This window comes from Eucyclogobius newberryi, unplaced genomic scaffold (genome assembly GCF_026437365.1).
Source record: "Eucyclogobius newberryi isolate DKJ021-1_F unplaced genomic scaffold, fEucNew1.0.hap1 SCAF_16, whole genome shotgun sequence".
NCBI classification, from domain to species: Eukaryota; Metazoa; Chordata; class Actinopteri; order Gobiiformes; family Gobiidae; genus Eucyclogobius; species Eucyclogobius newberryi.
Genome location: NW_027315790.1, coordinates 10,121,295 through 10,137,507, shown reverse-complemented (window position 1 = coordinate 10,137,507; position 16,213 = coordinate 10,121,295). Strand labels below are relative to the sequence as shown.

General features: G+C 38.9%; 1 protein-coding gene across 5 annotated transcripts; it reads left to right on the top strand.

The window, feature by feature from the left end:
* Nucleotides 1–1,381: 1,381 nt before the first annotated feature.
* On the top strand, nucleotides 1,382–14,919 carry tpd52 (tumor protein D52). 5 transcript variants are annotated; one of them, XM_072447404.1, is made up of 7 exons: nucleotides 1,382–1,485; nucleotides 10,927–11,054; nucleotides 11,356–11,504; nucleotides 11,820–11,921; nucleotides 12,891–12,932; nucleotides 13,674–13,722; nucleotides 14,404–14,918. In XM_072447404.1, exons 1-7 carry the CDS (start codon nucleotides 1,467–1,469, stop codon nucleotides 14,521–14,523), a joined length of 609 nt encoding a protein of 202 aa, XP_072303505.1. In that variant the 5' UTR covers nucleotides 1,382–1,466; the 3' UTR covers nucleotides 14,524–14,918. The 5 variants fall into 5 exon arrangements, with proteins under 5 accessions (XP_072303505.1, XP_072303506.1, XP_072303503.1 ...); XM_072447402.1 differs by lacking the exon at nucleotides 1,382–1,485 and adding an exon at nucleotides 7,226–7,685 and having other exon boundaries at nucleotides 14,404–14,919; XM_072447405.1 differs by lacking the exon at nucleotides 12,891–12,932 and having other exon boundaries at nucleotides 1,383–1,485; nucleotides 14,404–14,915.
* Nucleotides 14,920–16,213: the final 1,294 nt, after the last annotated feature.

Genomic DNA, 16,213 nt, shown 5'->3' with positions numbered 1-16,213 from the left:
TGCTGCTGCTCATCTGGGTGCGTGTTCAAAAGCTGCACCCATTTCCCGTATGCCCTTCATCTGTGGCCGTGTGTTCTGGCCGTTACACCGCCTGTAACACCGGGGCAGACCGCCTGCTCCCCGGGTATAGACAGAACACAAACCCCGCTGCAGCGCCAGCTTGATAATGTGTTATTAAGGCTTTGTATTGTTAAAATACTTATGAAGACATTTAAAATGCCAAAGTTGAACAATTTCTTTTAAAATTAACATAAAGTTACAAATAAGTCGTTGGTTTGTGATTTTGGGTGTTATAAAAAATATATGTCATTGATTTGGGTCTAAAGCAGCAGCCCTTCCATATGCCGTTTAATCTTTTATTTTCTGTTTAGCTGATATGCTAAAAATACCTTTATAATAACTTTAGAGCGTTGTCAATATACTTTTTCTCTTTAAGAACTAAGTCTGCCCCTTTTCAAAAGCATCAAAGCAAATGACATGTTCTGTATAGAAATACATTGAAAGCATTTAAAAATCAAATGTAAGGTTTGCGTGTCCATGTCATACAGTTTATGATCCAAATGGCCATATTCATGTACAGTGAGCCCAGTAGATGGCAGACTTTCTTGTCATGGGATGTGTTAGTGGCTGTCGAAGTTGCAGAAGGTATAGAAAGAAATACGGTTGAAATGATTACAGTTTTGCACACTAGTTTCACATTAATCCTATTATGATACAAAATAAATGCATATGATATACATTGAAGCTAAATTATAGCTTTATTTATGTCAAATAATGACATCAATACCACACATAGTAGTCATCCTTATTAGCAAATGTATTTAATAGTTTGCCTTTTTGTTATTATTATTATTTAACTATTAAAGCCAATTGATCCAATAATCTTGTTATTAGTTTAGTGGATCAATTGGCAATAACAGACCAGTGATCCCCAATTATTCGGAGTCACTGGTCATAGTGCTATTATTATTATGTTTTGTTGTTGTTGTTGTTGTGTTGTTGTTTTTGTTGTTGTGGTGGTGGTGGCGGTGCTTTTAATGGCGGTTGGCAGCCAACTGAAAAAGGTGCATTTACCGCCACCTACTGTAGTTGAAAGTATATGTATATTTTAAGGAAAGAGAGAGCGAATGAGAAAAAGAGAGAAGGAGAGAAAGAGAGAAGGAAACACATCTGAATGATAATCATGATCTTCTTCTATGGTGTTTTATGGTGGCTGGTATCCATCATTCTGATATTATCAGAAATAACATGAATGTAACTTGCTGTTGATGATCCTGTAAAACTTGAGCCACGTGCTCGCTTGTGTTTACACTACAACGTAATGACGTCAGACAGAACCCCACCCCTTACGTCGAGCTGCCTGGCAACCAGCGGCACGAGCTGTGTGAACAGGAAGATCTGTCGCAGTAAAAGGACTAAAAGTACAAGCTGCTCTGGACTTAAACTTCAGAGAAACTAGAAACACCATGGAGGAGGCAGATACAGGTAACGCGCCCATGGGCTTTATTCTCCTCCAATGACTGAACATAACTTTTGTTTAAAAGTTGCCAAACAGTGCGACCAGGCCATATGGAACTCAAGCTTGGTGTAGGATGTGTGGTGCTTTAGTCTAGCCTACTTAAAAAACAAAAACAAAAACATATATGTTACAAAGCAGGGGACCCTATGTTGAATCATTAGATGTATTGTCAGGAATGAGGAAGTCACGCTCTAATCAATCATGTTAGGCGTGATCCTGTTGAAACGTGGGCTATTTGGCCTAGAGACACAATAAACTCTAACGGGGCGCTAAATAAAAGGCTGACTTCTTGAAATGTGGGTATTGTGCACCTGAGTTTAGGCCTATAGCAGAGAAACTGGAACACTGCTGCTGCTGTTCCAGTTCTTCAAGCCACACACCTTTTGCAATGTTCTATTGAGCAAAGAAGACTAAAGACCCTCTCTTCTGGGGTTGTTTTTTGTTTGTTTGTTTGTTTGTTTGTTTGTTTGTTGTTACTTTGGACGCTTTAGCAATATTAGGGCAACGGTTCAAGGAGCTTCTTTTTAACTCTAACTCACACATTTCCTGTCCTGCTGCACAGTCATCAGCTCCACTTCCCTCCCTCCCACAGCTTTCATCTTTTCTTGTGCTAGTTTCTCTCAACTTATATTGTTAAATGAAAGAGACTCTGTGGCTCTTCGATGGACAATCGCATGCTTTTGATAACTGTAACTTTACCTCCTTTCCCTGCCCTGAAGTCAGTCAGCGGGTAAAGTAAAGGGACCTGCCCGTTCTTGTCAACACATCATGTCATCTGCTTTTGTCTGATAGTTTACTCTCGTCATGAGGCATAAAAACAGAGCCTTTATGAAGAGCAGTGAGGGGCAACTTGTGACCACACTTCCCCTTTGAGCCCCTGATTGAAGCGTCTCTGATCTGTCCTCACATTCCAGGACTTATTGATTTACATTTGACTTTGTGTCTTAACAGTCTGCTAGAACCACACCATCAGTTGTGTAACAAAACGCTCAGTATAAATAATGTAAAGAATGTTGTAAGTGATTTAATCTGTTGTGAAAACTCTAGACTCACTGTCTGCCTCAAAATGCATTTAACATTTGAAATAAAAGTTAAAATTCATACATTTGATTTGAAAATTCAATGTAACTCAGATAACATTTCTGAAATGAAATCACTCTGTTGCTCTGCCTGTAATGAGATTAATAACTGGAAAACATTTAGCATAAATTAGATTTGTGCTAGACACAAGTGGCAGCATTCAGCAGCGGTCAGCGCGAGTCATAGATAAATGGTCACATTTATATAGCGCTTTTCTACCGTCAAGGTACTCAAAGCGCTTTACATCAAGGAACCAGTCACCCATTCACACACACATTCACACCCCAGATGTTCACAGACACTGGGGGGCGAGTTGGGTTAAGTGTCTTGCCCAAGGACACAACAGCAGTATTCACATGAGGCAGCTGCGATCGCACCACCAACCTGCGGGCCAGTGGATCTGACCGCTCTGACCGATCGGGGAGTCGAACCGTCGACCTTTTAGATCAGAAGACGAGCACATAGAGACAGTTTATGTTGTTTGTGCTGCAAACATGGGAATATTCAGGGCAGAATCAAAGCATAAAAGATTCATGGCACCTAAATGTTCTTACTTTAGAACATACTGGACATTAGATCACATGCACTTTCTGTATTCTGCTTCAAAAGGCAGTCTCAAACTTCGGAAAATGAGCTGAAAAGTATAAAATATCCAGGCAGGCTGGACAACCACATGTCTAGTTGTTTTTCAGGGATTATTAAATCATCTTGAATGAAGTACAGGGATTACACTTCTGGACGACTTTCTTGTTTTCCTTCCTCAAGTTCTTGTTGGTTTGACCTTTCTGTGCAGTGTTTCGTCCTGTGTCTACGGGCAGGTTTTCTCTGGGTTTTCGACGGTTTCCCCATCATCTCAAAGCATAGATTAGGGTTAAGCAATAGTGAAAACAATGAATATCTCAGTATTTTTATGTAGGATCCAGATAATGATTCAAACTATTTGATGTCAATCCAATAGAAATGTATTAAAACTGGTCTTTATGTTTTAGTTGAGGTTTGATTATAAGACAAATGTGGAATGTGAAATGGATGATAAGTGCAGACATATCACCTTGTATTCTAAAGCTTACAACGTTTAATTCAAATATTTAACTATTTAATTTAATTAGCACTTTTTTTTTAGGCATTTTTTACTTTAAACAATGTACTTGACTCAAAACAACATATACATATAATAAATTGCCCACTTCTTTTATGTTTTTTTCTGGACAATGAACTCAGATCAGGCCAAGATTTTATGATTATGATACTGTTACTCAATACTCGAGTAGTTTCTCCAAATACATTTTTACTCCAACATTTGGGTCATTACTCTTGAGTACTTGAGTAATATTACTCTACATTCTGTAGATTTTGGGAGAATGTGACAAATATTTGTGATAAACATTTAGTAAATTACTGACCAACCACATGTGAATTTTGACGGTGGCACTGAAGAATGGGTCAAATACAGAGGATTACCTTTTCTACCTCCATCACCGTGTGGAGCAGCTCTGTTTCTAGCTGTGGGGGCTGTTTTTTGTCTCTATTTATTGCAACATTACTAATAATTATGATACAAATATACTGGCACAAAGCGGTCTGTAGTCTGGACAGAATACACAAGTGCACTCGGAAACATGTATAAATAGAATAGAACTCAAAGATGTCCTGTGCTAGTGCTTCACTCACTCTTTATAAGCCTGCTTTTCTTCTGTTACTTGCTTGTTGTTTTTGATGGCATAGGCTTTTGTTTCGGCTTTTGTTTTAAATAAACCCACATTTTTATAGCTTAATGCGTGATGCATAATAATCTGCAGTCAAATTAAAGTTTTATTCAGCTTCTTTAATACATCTGTATTAATGTCATATCTATACATTACATACAGAACCTGTTTGTGGTGTGTTCTGGATGGATCTGTGCGGCTGCACGGACAGTCATCTCTGTCTCGTGAGTCTTTGTTCATCATGTGACACAGTATGCCATGGATAGGAGTTAATTAAAGTCCCGCTGTGGGTTATTAAGATGTTTAACAGGACTGTTGTGACTGTAGATATTGAGAAGGCTTTATTCTTATACAAAATAAAACTATTGAGATAAGTAAGGTTTAAACTTTAAAGCAAGACCATCACTTGTCTTTATGATTCAGGCTGGAGAATATGGCAACATTTTCATCACGTTTTCCCCCCAAATAGACCAATCACAAGTTTTTTTATTTTATTGTTTCTTATTAATAACAAATAAATGCTTCAATATTAGTTTAGTGCACACAAACAACGAAAATTTAAGTCTAAACTTCAGAGGATTGGCTTCAGTCTTCTCGCTTAAAACCTCATGACTGATTATTGACAATCTGAAATGATTGGATCATTTACACAACCCTAATGAAGCAATATATGTTTCTGTTCTTAATATAATTACCTGTACAGACTTTTCCATAGCAACTATGTAATTTCTGTAATAAATGTCACATGGTTTGTTCATAACTGCAGAAGACTTATTTAGAGCAGGGGTTCCCAAACTTTTGAGGCCCCAAACTTAACTATGCAAATGACCGGAGGGGCGGGACCCCCATAGCAATATTACATTAAATGTAAAATCAGGATTAATATGTTGTTTATTTGAATAGTGTATTGTATTATTGGGCTTAATTTCACCAAATTACATACAAGTTAAAAATATATAAAAATCAACATTAGAATATATATATATATATATATATATATATATATATATATATATATATATATATATATATATATATATATATATATATATATATATATATATATATATATATATATATATATATATATATATATATATATATATATATATATATATATATATATATATTGAAAAAACACTATCTTCATATCATCAAGAGACCGACCACCACTTTGAAATCCACGGAAACATAATTTAACATCTCACATTCATGTGCAATTCATGTGCAATTACTGTCGTGACACATATTCATGTGCAATTACTGTCGTGATCACATGCAATGGTATTTGTTTATTTGTTTATTTATTTATTTATTTATATTATCTTTATTATTTTTCCCCTCCATCCCTTGTTGGGAAATGGGAGGTTTTGTCTATAGGAGTTTTTGTTTATAAGAGATCTTCTACTGAGTGTTTTTCAAACTTCCTATAAGTTATCTGTTCTTTTCTTCTGTATCTACCTCTGTATCTACCTGCGTTGCATCAATGAAATTTCCCCATGTGGGACAATAAAGGATTATCTTATCTTATCTTATTTTACATAGTTTCAGATCTGGCCTAATGGTGTATTTCAGTTTATCCTCATATCGTTCAATGAATAAGGACATTCAAACAGATGGTGATGTATATTATTTTGGAGATGTGGATATTGTACTGAATGTCCATGCCAGACTTATGATGCTCTTATGTTAAGGTTTCACTGTTTGTATAGAATACAAAAACAGAAGAAAAACCCCGTCAAAGACACCACATGGCTCTTTAGATTAGCCCTTCAGAGCTCCTGCACCACGTGACTTATTTTGTTGAAGCTGCCATTACAGCGGTAATGAATGGCAACGGCATTAAAATGTAGCTTTTGGAGTTTATCTTTGTCATTAAACGGAGCCGCATATAACAATATATCTTATAAACTGATATAAACTAATCAGAATAAACATTGGCGACCATCACGTGTCACGGTTGTGCTTTTAAAGAGTTTCGATTGCATAGATTGTGTCTTGAATCTGATTCACTTTCCTTTACTAATGTCATCAAAAAGTTTCCCTGGAGGCGCTTAGTGAAAACACTTTGCACTTTGACTAATGTGAAGTTTTTGTACATGACAGGATACTAATACACTCATGTCAGTTTACTATAGACATGTAACCGGCACCAAACACTCACATAACATAAGTACAAGGATCAGTGAAATACAATACTTATTCTAAAGCTATGAAATTACTATATGGTCCTCGGTTCTGTGGGGACCAGATTCCAAGTGGGTGCTGAACAGCAGACTTAACAGCAGTTTAATTTCTTTTAAATGTAATTGCAATTTTTCTGAAAAGTATTATAAAAGATCGATTCTGCTCAGAGTGTACAGTACATTGTGAACTACATTGTAAATATGAACTGATAAACTAAATCCAAGAACACGTTTGGAGAGGTCTAAACTACAGGCACGGCTACATTTTTCTATAAAAGAAGGGGCATTTTGTTCTTTGCAGAGGACATTCTAGTTCCTAAATAACGGCAGCGTGTGCAATTTCAGAAATGCACTGACTTAAACGTGTGCTGTGACTGTGATATATTGTGCAGCTATAGCATTTAGACATTGTCCTGGATTTTAATATTGAAACAATATTAGTTTTTGTTCCATCTCTCGTTTTGCCCCTTAATCCTTTTTGTGCTCCAGTCTAAAACATACTGTGTCTTGTCCACTTTTCCCCATTACCCATGCATGTTTGCGCACCAAAGCCCACTTTCCCCTCGCACAGCACCCTTGGCCCGGGGCACCCTCTCTCCTCTCATCCATTCTCACTGCCACTGCTGCCTCCTGTGGATTAGCGCCGGGCTGTAATCTGGGACACCGCAGATTACAGCGCTTTTCATCCCGTCTCCCTCACCCCCTTCTGGTCCATCACTTTTGTCACGTGAACGCCCCGGCCTTGAATGACACGTTGATGGTGGAAGAAAGCGAAGAGGGAGGGAATTGATACGGAGCGAGACCTGACAAAGTGTGCAGTGTCACGCAATATCAGTGGCACAGTTTGAATGGATACGGGAGCAACCTTTGGGACAGCTGGTTCAAGTCACTTATTAACGCAGGGAAAGATGGGAACGACGGCCTGAGCGCAAAGCAACGGCCACAACGTGTCCATGGTGAGAAGGGCAGCGCAGAGAGGACTTCTCCCGGGTCACATGCTGTCAATCAGGACGGTGCCGGGGGTGCGGAGGAGGTAGTCGTGCGGTTCAGGAGGCGGTGTGTATTTTGAAATGGAGCCGCTAGAGGAGTACCAGTCCCCTTTTGACTTTGAGCAAGGAGTCAACACCAGTTACCTGTATCTGTCGCCGGCCTACAGCGACACGCCGCCCAGCTCGCCCGCATCCAAGAGCAGAGGTAAGGCTGAAGAGAGGGCGCGGAGTGTTGTGCCGGGGATGAGTTTGAGGGGAGGGAGCAGAGAATAACTGCCAAACTCATTTCAGTTTCACTTTAGTCATCGTCAGACAAGATAAATATCTTATCTTATCTTATCTTAGATTATTCAGGCAACGCTACAGTAAGAACTAAGAAATAAGAATTGTGAGAATTGTAGGCAGCAATTTCAGTTATATTTCAATATATACTCTAAAAGTAAAACTACATGTAATGTTGAGTCCTAATGCTATGGACCTGTGAAAGAGCAAATCAAGCGTTTACTGCTGTTTGCTCGTACTATTGTAACACTAACATTTGATTTGATTACTCATCTGATACCTTTTTTTGCCTCGTTCTCATTTACTTGTATGTGATTTACTGTTTAGTTGTTTTCATGGTAATGAATGACCTGATGCATTACATGATATTATTCTGCTCTGTTTGAAGAGTTTTGTGTTTCAGTGTTGTCAACAGTCTCCAAACTGTCACACGGGGTTGTATGACAGCCTTATAATATGATTATTTTTCTGCTTTTAGTTTTTTTCTTTAAGCAGGCTTATAATAAAACATAACATCTCCATATATTTGTGGAGCATCCCAATAATGATTCAGAATTGTGTATGAGTCCATGTTTAATGGTGAGACAAAGGTGAAATACCAGCATTACATTATCTTTTCATATATTCACTATAAACAAGATAATAAATATTCAAATTTACACAAAACAACATTTGAAATTTATATATACATATATTGTCCAGTTATATTGCTTATTGCATCACTGCTTTGCTGGTGTGCATGATTTTGGGACTTAGTTTTGTCTGTGTTATTTTACATTTTATAAACTGAAACTACCAGACTGTAGATGACACTTAAAGTACTTTGTTTGACCCTTGACCTACGTTGTCTTTTGGGCTTTACACATAGATAATTACATGGCAGTTAGCTTCTGGACACGTTCCGAATGCAGCCTTTTGTGTTCTGCGGTTTTACACAGGTTTTAATTAGCTTTTACACATATGACAGTCCTCTCATGCTGTGGTGGTTAAGGTATTAGTTTTAAGTGGTTTATTGTCAAAGTTTATTGGCTACCAAGTGAACATCTTGTCATGCTAAGTAAAACATAAACGTAACCATATCAGGTTAGATTTCACTATATGTCTTTTTTTCAATTGACAAACCGCCACTTGACTGATGTAAACTATAATAAATATATCTCACAAGTTCGTTCCTACCAAACTGATTAGAGAAACATGAGAACTTGTCAAATGCACCTTAGTGGTGTAATAAGAGTAGAGGGCACGGGTAAGACAAGACGAACAGTTTTCAGACATTTGCCCAGGCGTTTTGGGACAATACGTTTCCTAGGAAGGCACTTTTCATTGGATTTTTTTCCCTCTTCTCAGTAAAATGCAGACTCTGGGACGTTTCACTTGAGTTCTGACGGATAAATATTCGCTCCCGTGGCGTCCAATCCGCTCTCGTTATTCCCATGACATTAATTATCATGCAAACCGCTAATGCCTGGGCCCAGCTCTCAAATTATCCGATTTTTTCGACTCAAGTACGTTTCTGTTTCTAGTTCTTGAGACAATTAGATCTAAACTCCATTTTCTTTGTGGGAGACTTAAATCCAAGTCTTGTGAACAGTTATTTCCGTCATCACCACATGCCCATTCATCTCAATTAAAGTGTTTTGTAGATTTGCAACTGTTTTGTTGGGACATGAAAGTAAATGGATGTATTTGGAAACGACTAGGAAGATATTGCTACAATCTTCTGTGTGGCACAATGAAGTTTTAATACTTTTGTCTATAGATTGTGGGCCTTTTATCCATGGACTCACTAACTTTACTATTTAGAGCCACACTAAACACTGTAATCAAATCACAATCGCATTTTAATATGGTGCAATGATCTAATCGCCAAAACTGCAATTAATCTGATGATCAAATGTCCTCTTTAAAGAACTATATATCTTCTGTCTTTTTACTTGTACAAATGTTTTGAATTATATGAAATTATTCTATTAGTCTCCTGTAGTTGTTTACAATGTGCCCTCTGAACAGGATCCTACGTTTAAACATTTTAAATCTCACTCTCAATTAGATCTTTCCCCCCCAAAATCTTGTACCCCTTGTAATTTTATTTTTGAACTTTACACAGAGATAAATGTTGGACAATTGTATTCACGCAATCACAATTAAATGTCATAAAATGTTGTGTTAAAAAGTGTGTTATTGAGAGCACTGATGTGCACATAATGTGTTTATCATATTTCTATTAATGGAGTTCACAAATTGTAAAATGTCTGTTTTAGCGGTCCCCAGGATGAAGAGCTCGTTTAGGTTATAGCTCTAATGGGATCCAAAATAATCTAATATTTATCCCGACCTAATGGATAGAACACTAAAGTGGTGCTGTAAATAATAAATGTTAAGCTTTTACACTTTTAAGTTATTATCTCTCATTTTTTGATCTGCCCTGAGCGTTTTATGTAGAAGACACCGTGCTGAGGTGACGTTTTCTCCACAAGGCCTGTGTCCATGTGTCTGTTGACCGTTTGTGAGATGTATTTTTCCACAGTTCCTCTGAGCTCCTTCCTCTCATTGTGTTTTATTCACTTCTTCTGTTTCCTCATTTTATCTCTGCTTCAGCTTCTGTTATTTTCACCAGCCGCTTTTGAATTCCTTTAAAAAAAAAAAACAAATCTGATCATACGGAGAGAAACGCCTTCAGAGAAACCACTTGTGAAGCTCCTTTTTCATTTCCACTTTTGTCCGTTTGAGTGACAGATCCTTACAACCTTTTGGCCCGCGCGCTGTTGAGGCCAGGATGTCTCCAGCAAGAAAACGTCTTTGTATTATTGATGCGCTGCTCCTGCTGTGCTGCTGCGTGGAAATAAGATGTGTGAGAAATGGGAAAGGTGCATGATGGCAGCTATGTTGGAAGATAAAAAGCAAGTCCCTGGTGATGCACACCTAGTATCAAACGGTATCTTTTATCATCCTCACTTTTGTGTTTCTGCGTCTGAAAGGCCTCATCCTTCTGTGTAAACATCCCCTTATGGTGTGGCGGATCTCGTTTTGACCGCCAACTTTAGCTGAACATCCAAACCCTGACACAAGATAATCTACAAAAGATGTTGTCCAAAAATACAGGTTCAAACGTGGCTGTCCCGGGATGGATTTCAGCGCCTTTTGCGTTCTCTCTTCTGTTGTAGGTCCACAGCTGCTCACAGACTTGGCTCCTGAAGTGGGAGAAGATGCAGTGACGAGTGTCGGTGCCCCGATCCCGCCGCCCGCCATGACAGAGGAGGAGAGGCAGGAGCTGCAGGAGGAGCTGCTCAAGGTCAGGTCAAAGGTCAAGGGGAATGGAAAAGTCATGAGTTCCACCATGCAATCGATCAATACGACACGTGTGGAGGAAGAGAGACATATCAAACATTATTATCATCATGTTTATTTATGATTCTGGCTTCTGCAGTTGTACCTGTTTCTAGTCTGATTTTGTTGCGTTATGACGTTTTACCAGTTGATTTGAGGGGATTAAAAACAAATACTTTGGAACAAATCATGAAAATATATGCTTGACAACAGCATACATACACATATACTGTACATGCAAAATATACTGTACATTTTGTCCTTAGGTTGAAGATGAGATCCAGACTCTGTCACAAGTGCTGGCGGCCAAAGAGAAGCAGGTAGCGGACATAAAGAGGAAGTTGGGAATTACACCTCTCAATGAAATCAAGCAGAACATCAGTAAAACCTGGCAGGAGGTCACCACCTCCACTGCGTAAGTACATCCATCAAACCTGTGTTCTAATTATTCATCTTGTCTTTAATTAATTGCATCAAAATTGGCACTAGTCTGTAGTCCCACAGGTAGATTCTTTCTGTATCCCTTTGCTCTGGGACAAAATATGTCAGTCCTTGACAAGCTGTTTGTGTCGGCTGTAAAATATGCTTTACATTGCAGGAAATGAGCAGTTTCTTCAGGGCATGTTAAAATGAATGAAGACAATGACGTTGGCTGCAGACCTTGATGCCTCTCCTCTTTAATCTATCGTCTCTTTTCATGATGCTCATATCCTCTGTGTCTCTCTTTCAGTTACAGAAGGACGTCTGAAACTCTGTCTCAAGCCAGTCTGAAGGCCACAGCTGCCTTCTCCACTGTGGGCTCAGCCATCAGCCGTAAGCTGGAGGATGTCAGGTGAGCTCCAGCTGCTCCTGACACATGTCTAACAGATACTCAGGGAGCATGACACTCTACACATTGAGCGTGTGCATCCTGACAGATAAAGGCAGAAAAGGGGAGTTTGTATTCAAGCGTTTGACTGGGAATACTCTACTGTGAAATAAGGATTCAGGTGCCAAATGTGGCATAAAAAGGTGCACCTTTAACCTGAAAGCCAGTCTGTCATCTGCATTTCAGAACCATGGCAGATACTTGTAATTAGGCATTGCATTATACGTGACTTATTGCACAAAATCTAAAAGATGTGGAAATAAGAAATGTATCCAACTGTTGATGAGTGGTACTTTTTCATTATGATTATTAAAACAATCATTCAACTAAACTAATCTGCCAAAGCATTGCCTATATTTTTTCCTATGATAATCAATATATGCAACCAATTAACCAATACATGAAGTACATGAACAGCATCATCTTTTTTGAGCGATTTGAGCGATTCACAAGAGACTGTTCACTTGGGCAGCCGCGTTGACCCCGGGCCCCTCCTGCCCCCCAGGTCCTAATCTGTCTTTTCTCCTATCATCCTCCTTCTCTTTGGATTACTGAGCTGCAAACAAGATTATTAGGCCTCTGAAAGCTGCCGTGTGCTGAGAAATGCACCCTCACGGATGAGGCTCAGTGCCAGGCCTGGTGTGGGGGGCTGAGGGGGGGCGGGTGAGAGCGCAGGGTCAAACGGTTTAAATATGTGTGTGTGTGCATATATTCTTCTGCTGCATGCTTGACGACAAGCTTTTGCCCATAATACACAGGATTACCACACACCCACTGTGTTACTACACAATCAAGCTTAATGGGATGAAGTAGGATTTATTTGTACTTATTCAATGTGTAGTAAAATATATAAGGCCACATGAATTTGTCTGCCTTCTCTGTCTCTTTTACTTGCACTAACCCCTCTTTCTTCTCCATAATGCTTTCGGATAGTATGCGATCAATACAACACTCGGCTAGTATGCCAGTGATGAGGTAAGTTTTCATACTTTATGCACAGGCTTTTAGCAATCGTTTATGATCATTACACTGCCAATAATTATGACCCTAAATTGCCCTAAAAGTATGTGGACAATCCCTGTGCCTGTAAAAGCATATTCTACAATACTTAGCATCCAAATATGTAACTTACAATCAACATTTTTATGGAGAATTATTGGGCATTCATATTTGTACTTAATTTATGACTGACTTGAACAACTTTGTAAAGTACTGTAAAAGTAACCTCTAATATAAGTGGAATAAAGTCTTTACATGTGTTTAAGCAATATTTTCACCACAGGAAACGAGCCATATGTACCACACTGTGTGCCAGGCTGTAGTTGGCTCCTATCAGTGAAGGCGCAGCTTTCTTTATCTTTCACAACCAGACAGTTGCTTTGTCCCACAGGAAAACCTAGTGGCCCGAAGAAGATCGCACACACTTTCAGAAACGGTTCATTTGGTAGACTTTCTGCAAATTTTACAAGTTGTAGTTGCTTTGCTGTATTCTCAGTGAATGTCAGCTGGTCTTTGAGTTTCAGTCACACCTCATGGGGCATTTTCAATTCACAGGAAAAGAATGAACTCACCTCAAAAGTCTAGAATATCTGTTGCGTATCAGATGACGGTGTGACCTGGAAAAACATAATTGCCACCATCGCTTTGCTCCGTTTCCTTTTATTAAGCTCTGCCAGTGATATATCATTTTGAATATGTCTGTGTTTGCGTCCCCAGGAACACGACAGGCTTCAAGTCATTTGAGGGGAAAGTGGAGACTCTAAAGGTAAACGGCCTTCTGTGCGCAGTCGGTGTAATCTCTCATTTGTCCAGCTCCATCAGATTTAAAATGGCTATTGGATGGAAGAAAACTAACTCGGTCACTGGGTTAATATGAAGTAGTTGGGAGTCTAGGAAAGCAGATTTGGCCGTGCATGAAGCCAGATAACAGCAATTTATGCAACAGGAATGTACACAGGAAATTTCTAGCATTTGTTCCATTGTGTTGGTCCTGGTCTTCTTTTATAAGGTAAATTCCTCTTGTGTTTTTGCCTTTTATATAGCACATGTCCGGCATGCCACACAAAGTGATTCAAATCTTAGTAATTGCGCATTTAATATACATAAGCAATTGTGTAATGTTATGTAGAATACTAAATCGTAGCACTGGAAATACCTGTGTGATCTGGACCATTGTGGCGATGAAAACTGCTGCTTTTGGCCTGAACAGTTAACCAAAGCTTTATAGTTACAGATTAAACTGGACAAAATTTTAGCATGTGAACATGAAGGGGCAAAAGACAAGCAATGTGTACTGCATTAATATTACACTGTTGGTGAAGTAAGTTCATTAGCTCCACTGCTGATGAAGGGACAAAAAAAACATCCACTTGAAATATTTTGACTTGAAATATCACATCATTGTATCAGTTCTGAGGTAAATGTCCCTAAATGTTTCTTTCTCCAGACTAAAATGACTCCTGCATCGCCCACTGACCCGGCCGACCTAGACGGCAGCAACTCCACCACAGAGTCTATGATGAGTCAGCCTGAACCCACGACTGAAGAGGAGACGCCAATGAACTGAGACCTGCCCCCGTGACCCCGCCTCTCCCGAATACCCCGGCCACTTGACCTTTGACCCCCGGACGGCCCCCTTTTCTCCGGTGTGTGCCAGCCTCCTTTGTCACAGGGGCCAATGACTCCTCCAAAGCCTAAGAGTGAAGTGAATATGTCCAATGTGAGCGTGTGCGTCATTATGTATGTTTGGACGTGTTAAACCTTTGTTAATGCCAACCTTTTGTTCCTAGTATGTTCTTGACAGGAAATGTTTATTTTATTTAAGATAAGTACAAAAACATTAAAATATGCATCCACCCGGTCGTAGACAAAGATGATTCCTGACAGGTGAAGAGGGTTAGATCTAGTTAAAAGTGCACACATTTCAGCTCTGTTGTGTTTAAGGCGATATACATGGCCGGTGCCAATTTATTTCAATGTATGGCTTCTGTACGGCCCTAAAATGTCTAACACTTGTTTTCTTAGAGGGCTTTTACTACATTGCCATAATTCTGCATGACATTTTAACACTGTGTCCAAAGTAGGAATGTGTTTTTGTCATATAAAATGTTGCACTTTAACACATAAAGCTGGGAATAAAATGCAGTTTGAGAAGTTGTCATTTTTGTCCCTTGTCGAGAGAGTGACAGAAAGGTGATCCCGTGCTGAGGTAGTACTAGAAAAAGCAGCAGCATCAGCAGAAGGCAGGAGCAGAACAAACACAGAGAGCCCTGAGCATTGAAATAAATATGTCTCCACCACAGTCAATATTTGAACTACTCTTCATTGTTTCTGTCACTTTCAGCAGCTCCCACCATCACGGCAACACAAGAGCCAATGATGTTTCCATGTTCAAAGATAGACTACACCATACCGGCCATGTATGTGTAGAGAACAAATAGTTTTATTGAACAAAGAGATCAATATGAGCCCGTAGTGATGTAGCTTTGACAAACTGACCAATTAAACACCGTGCAGAACAATACAGGTCAATCCAAATGGGAAATGGGAGCGAGCCTTGTCCAAACAACAGCTGATGGTTCATATAAACAGGACAAAAAGATGATAACAATTGTTTTTCTTTTCCTTTTCATGGTGCAGTTATTTCTGTACTAAATACTCATTTTGAAGTACAATGAAGCTTAAACGTTACATGAGACTTTATGGGATGAAAATGCAACAGGGGCAACATTCGGATTATTCACCAATTAAAACATTTAAAACGTGATGGTGCTGTGTGTAATTTATAATGTTATGTTTATAGTACTTCGTCACTATTCGTTTATAGTATTGCGTCATTCAGAAAGAAAAGAACTATGTATTGCAGGCTGCAGTTCACAGTTTGAACACGGGAGGGCAGCCAACAACAAGCTGGGATCAAGGCTCAGTATGAAGACATGAAAAGTGAGTTTAAAGATTTAACAATATTTGCCTATTACATGCTTTTCAACACAACATACTTAAGAATAAGTAATAATAATACTAAATAATAATAATTGAATCAAAACGCTTTATTTTTGCATTAAATTGAGTTGGCTGAGTCTCAGACACGTTTTAGCATCACTGAGTAAATGCCAAATCCATGTACAATCCAGCTCTGTGCATATAGATCATTTGCGTATTTATAATTTTCTGATGCGCTTTGGAATTGACTGAGACCAACCCCCTCCATAATGCAAACAGAGAGGACAGTAGTGAACACAAGAATATGCTCTTTG

What these genes read in the sequence shown, in the direction of transcription:
- tpd52 (XM_072447402.1), top strand. Translation starts at nt 7,562, where the DNA reads ATGGAGCCGCTAGAGGAGTACCAGTCCCCTTTTGACTTTGAGCAAGGA. An exon ending in GAGGTCACCACCTCCACTGC is followed by an intron (nt 11,505 to 11,819) that starts GTAAGTACATCC and finishes TCTCTCTTTCAG; the next exon opens with TTACAGAAGGACGTCTGAAA. An exon ending in GGAAAGTGGAGACTCTAAAG is followed by an intron (nt 13,723 to 14,403) that starts GTAAACGGCCTT and finishes TTCTTTCTCCAG; the next exon opens with ACTAAAATGACTCCTGCATC.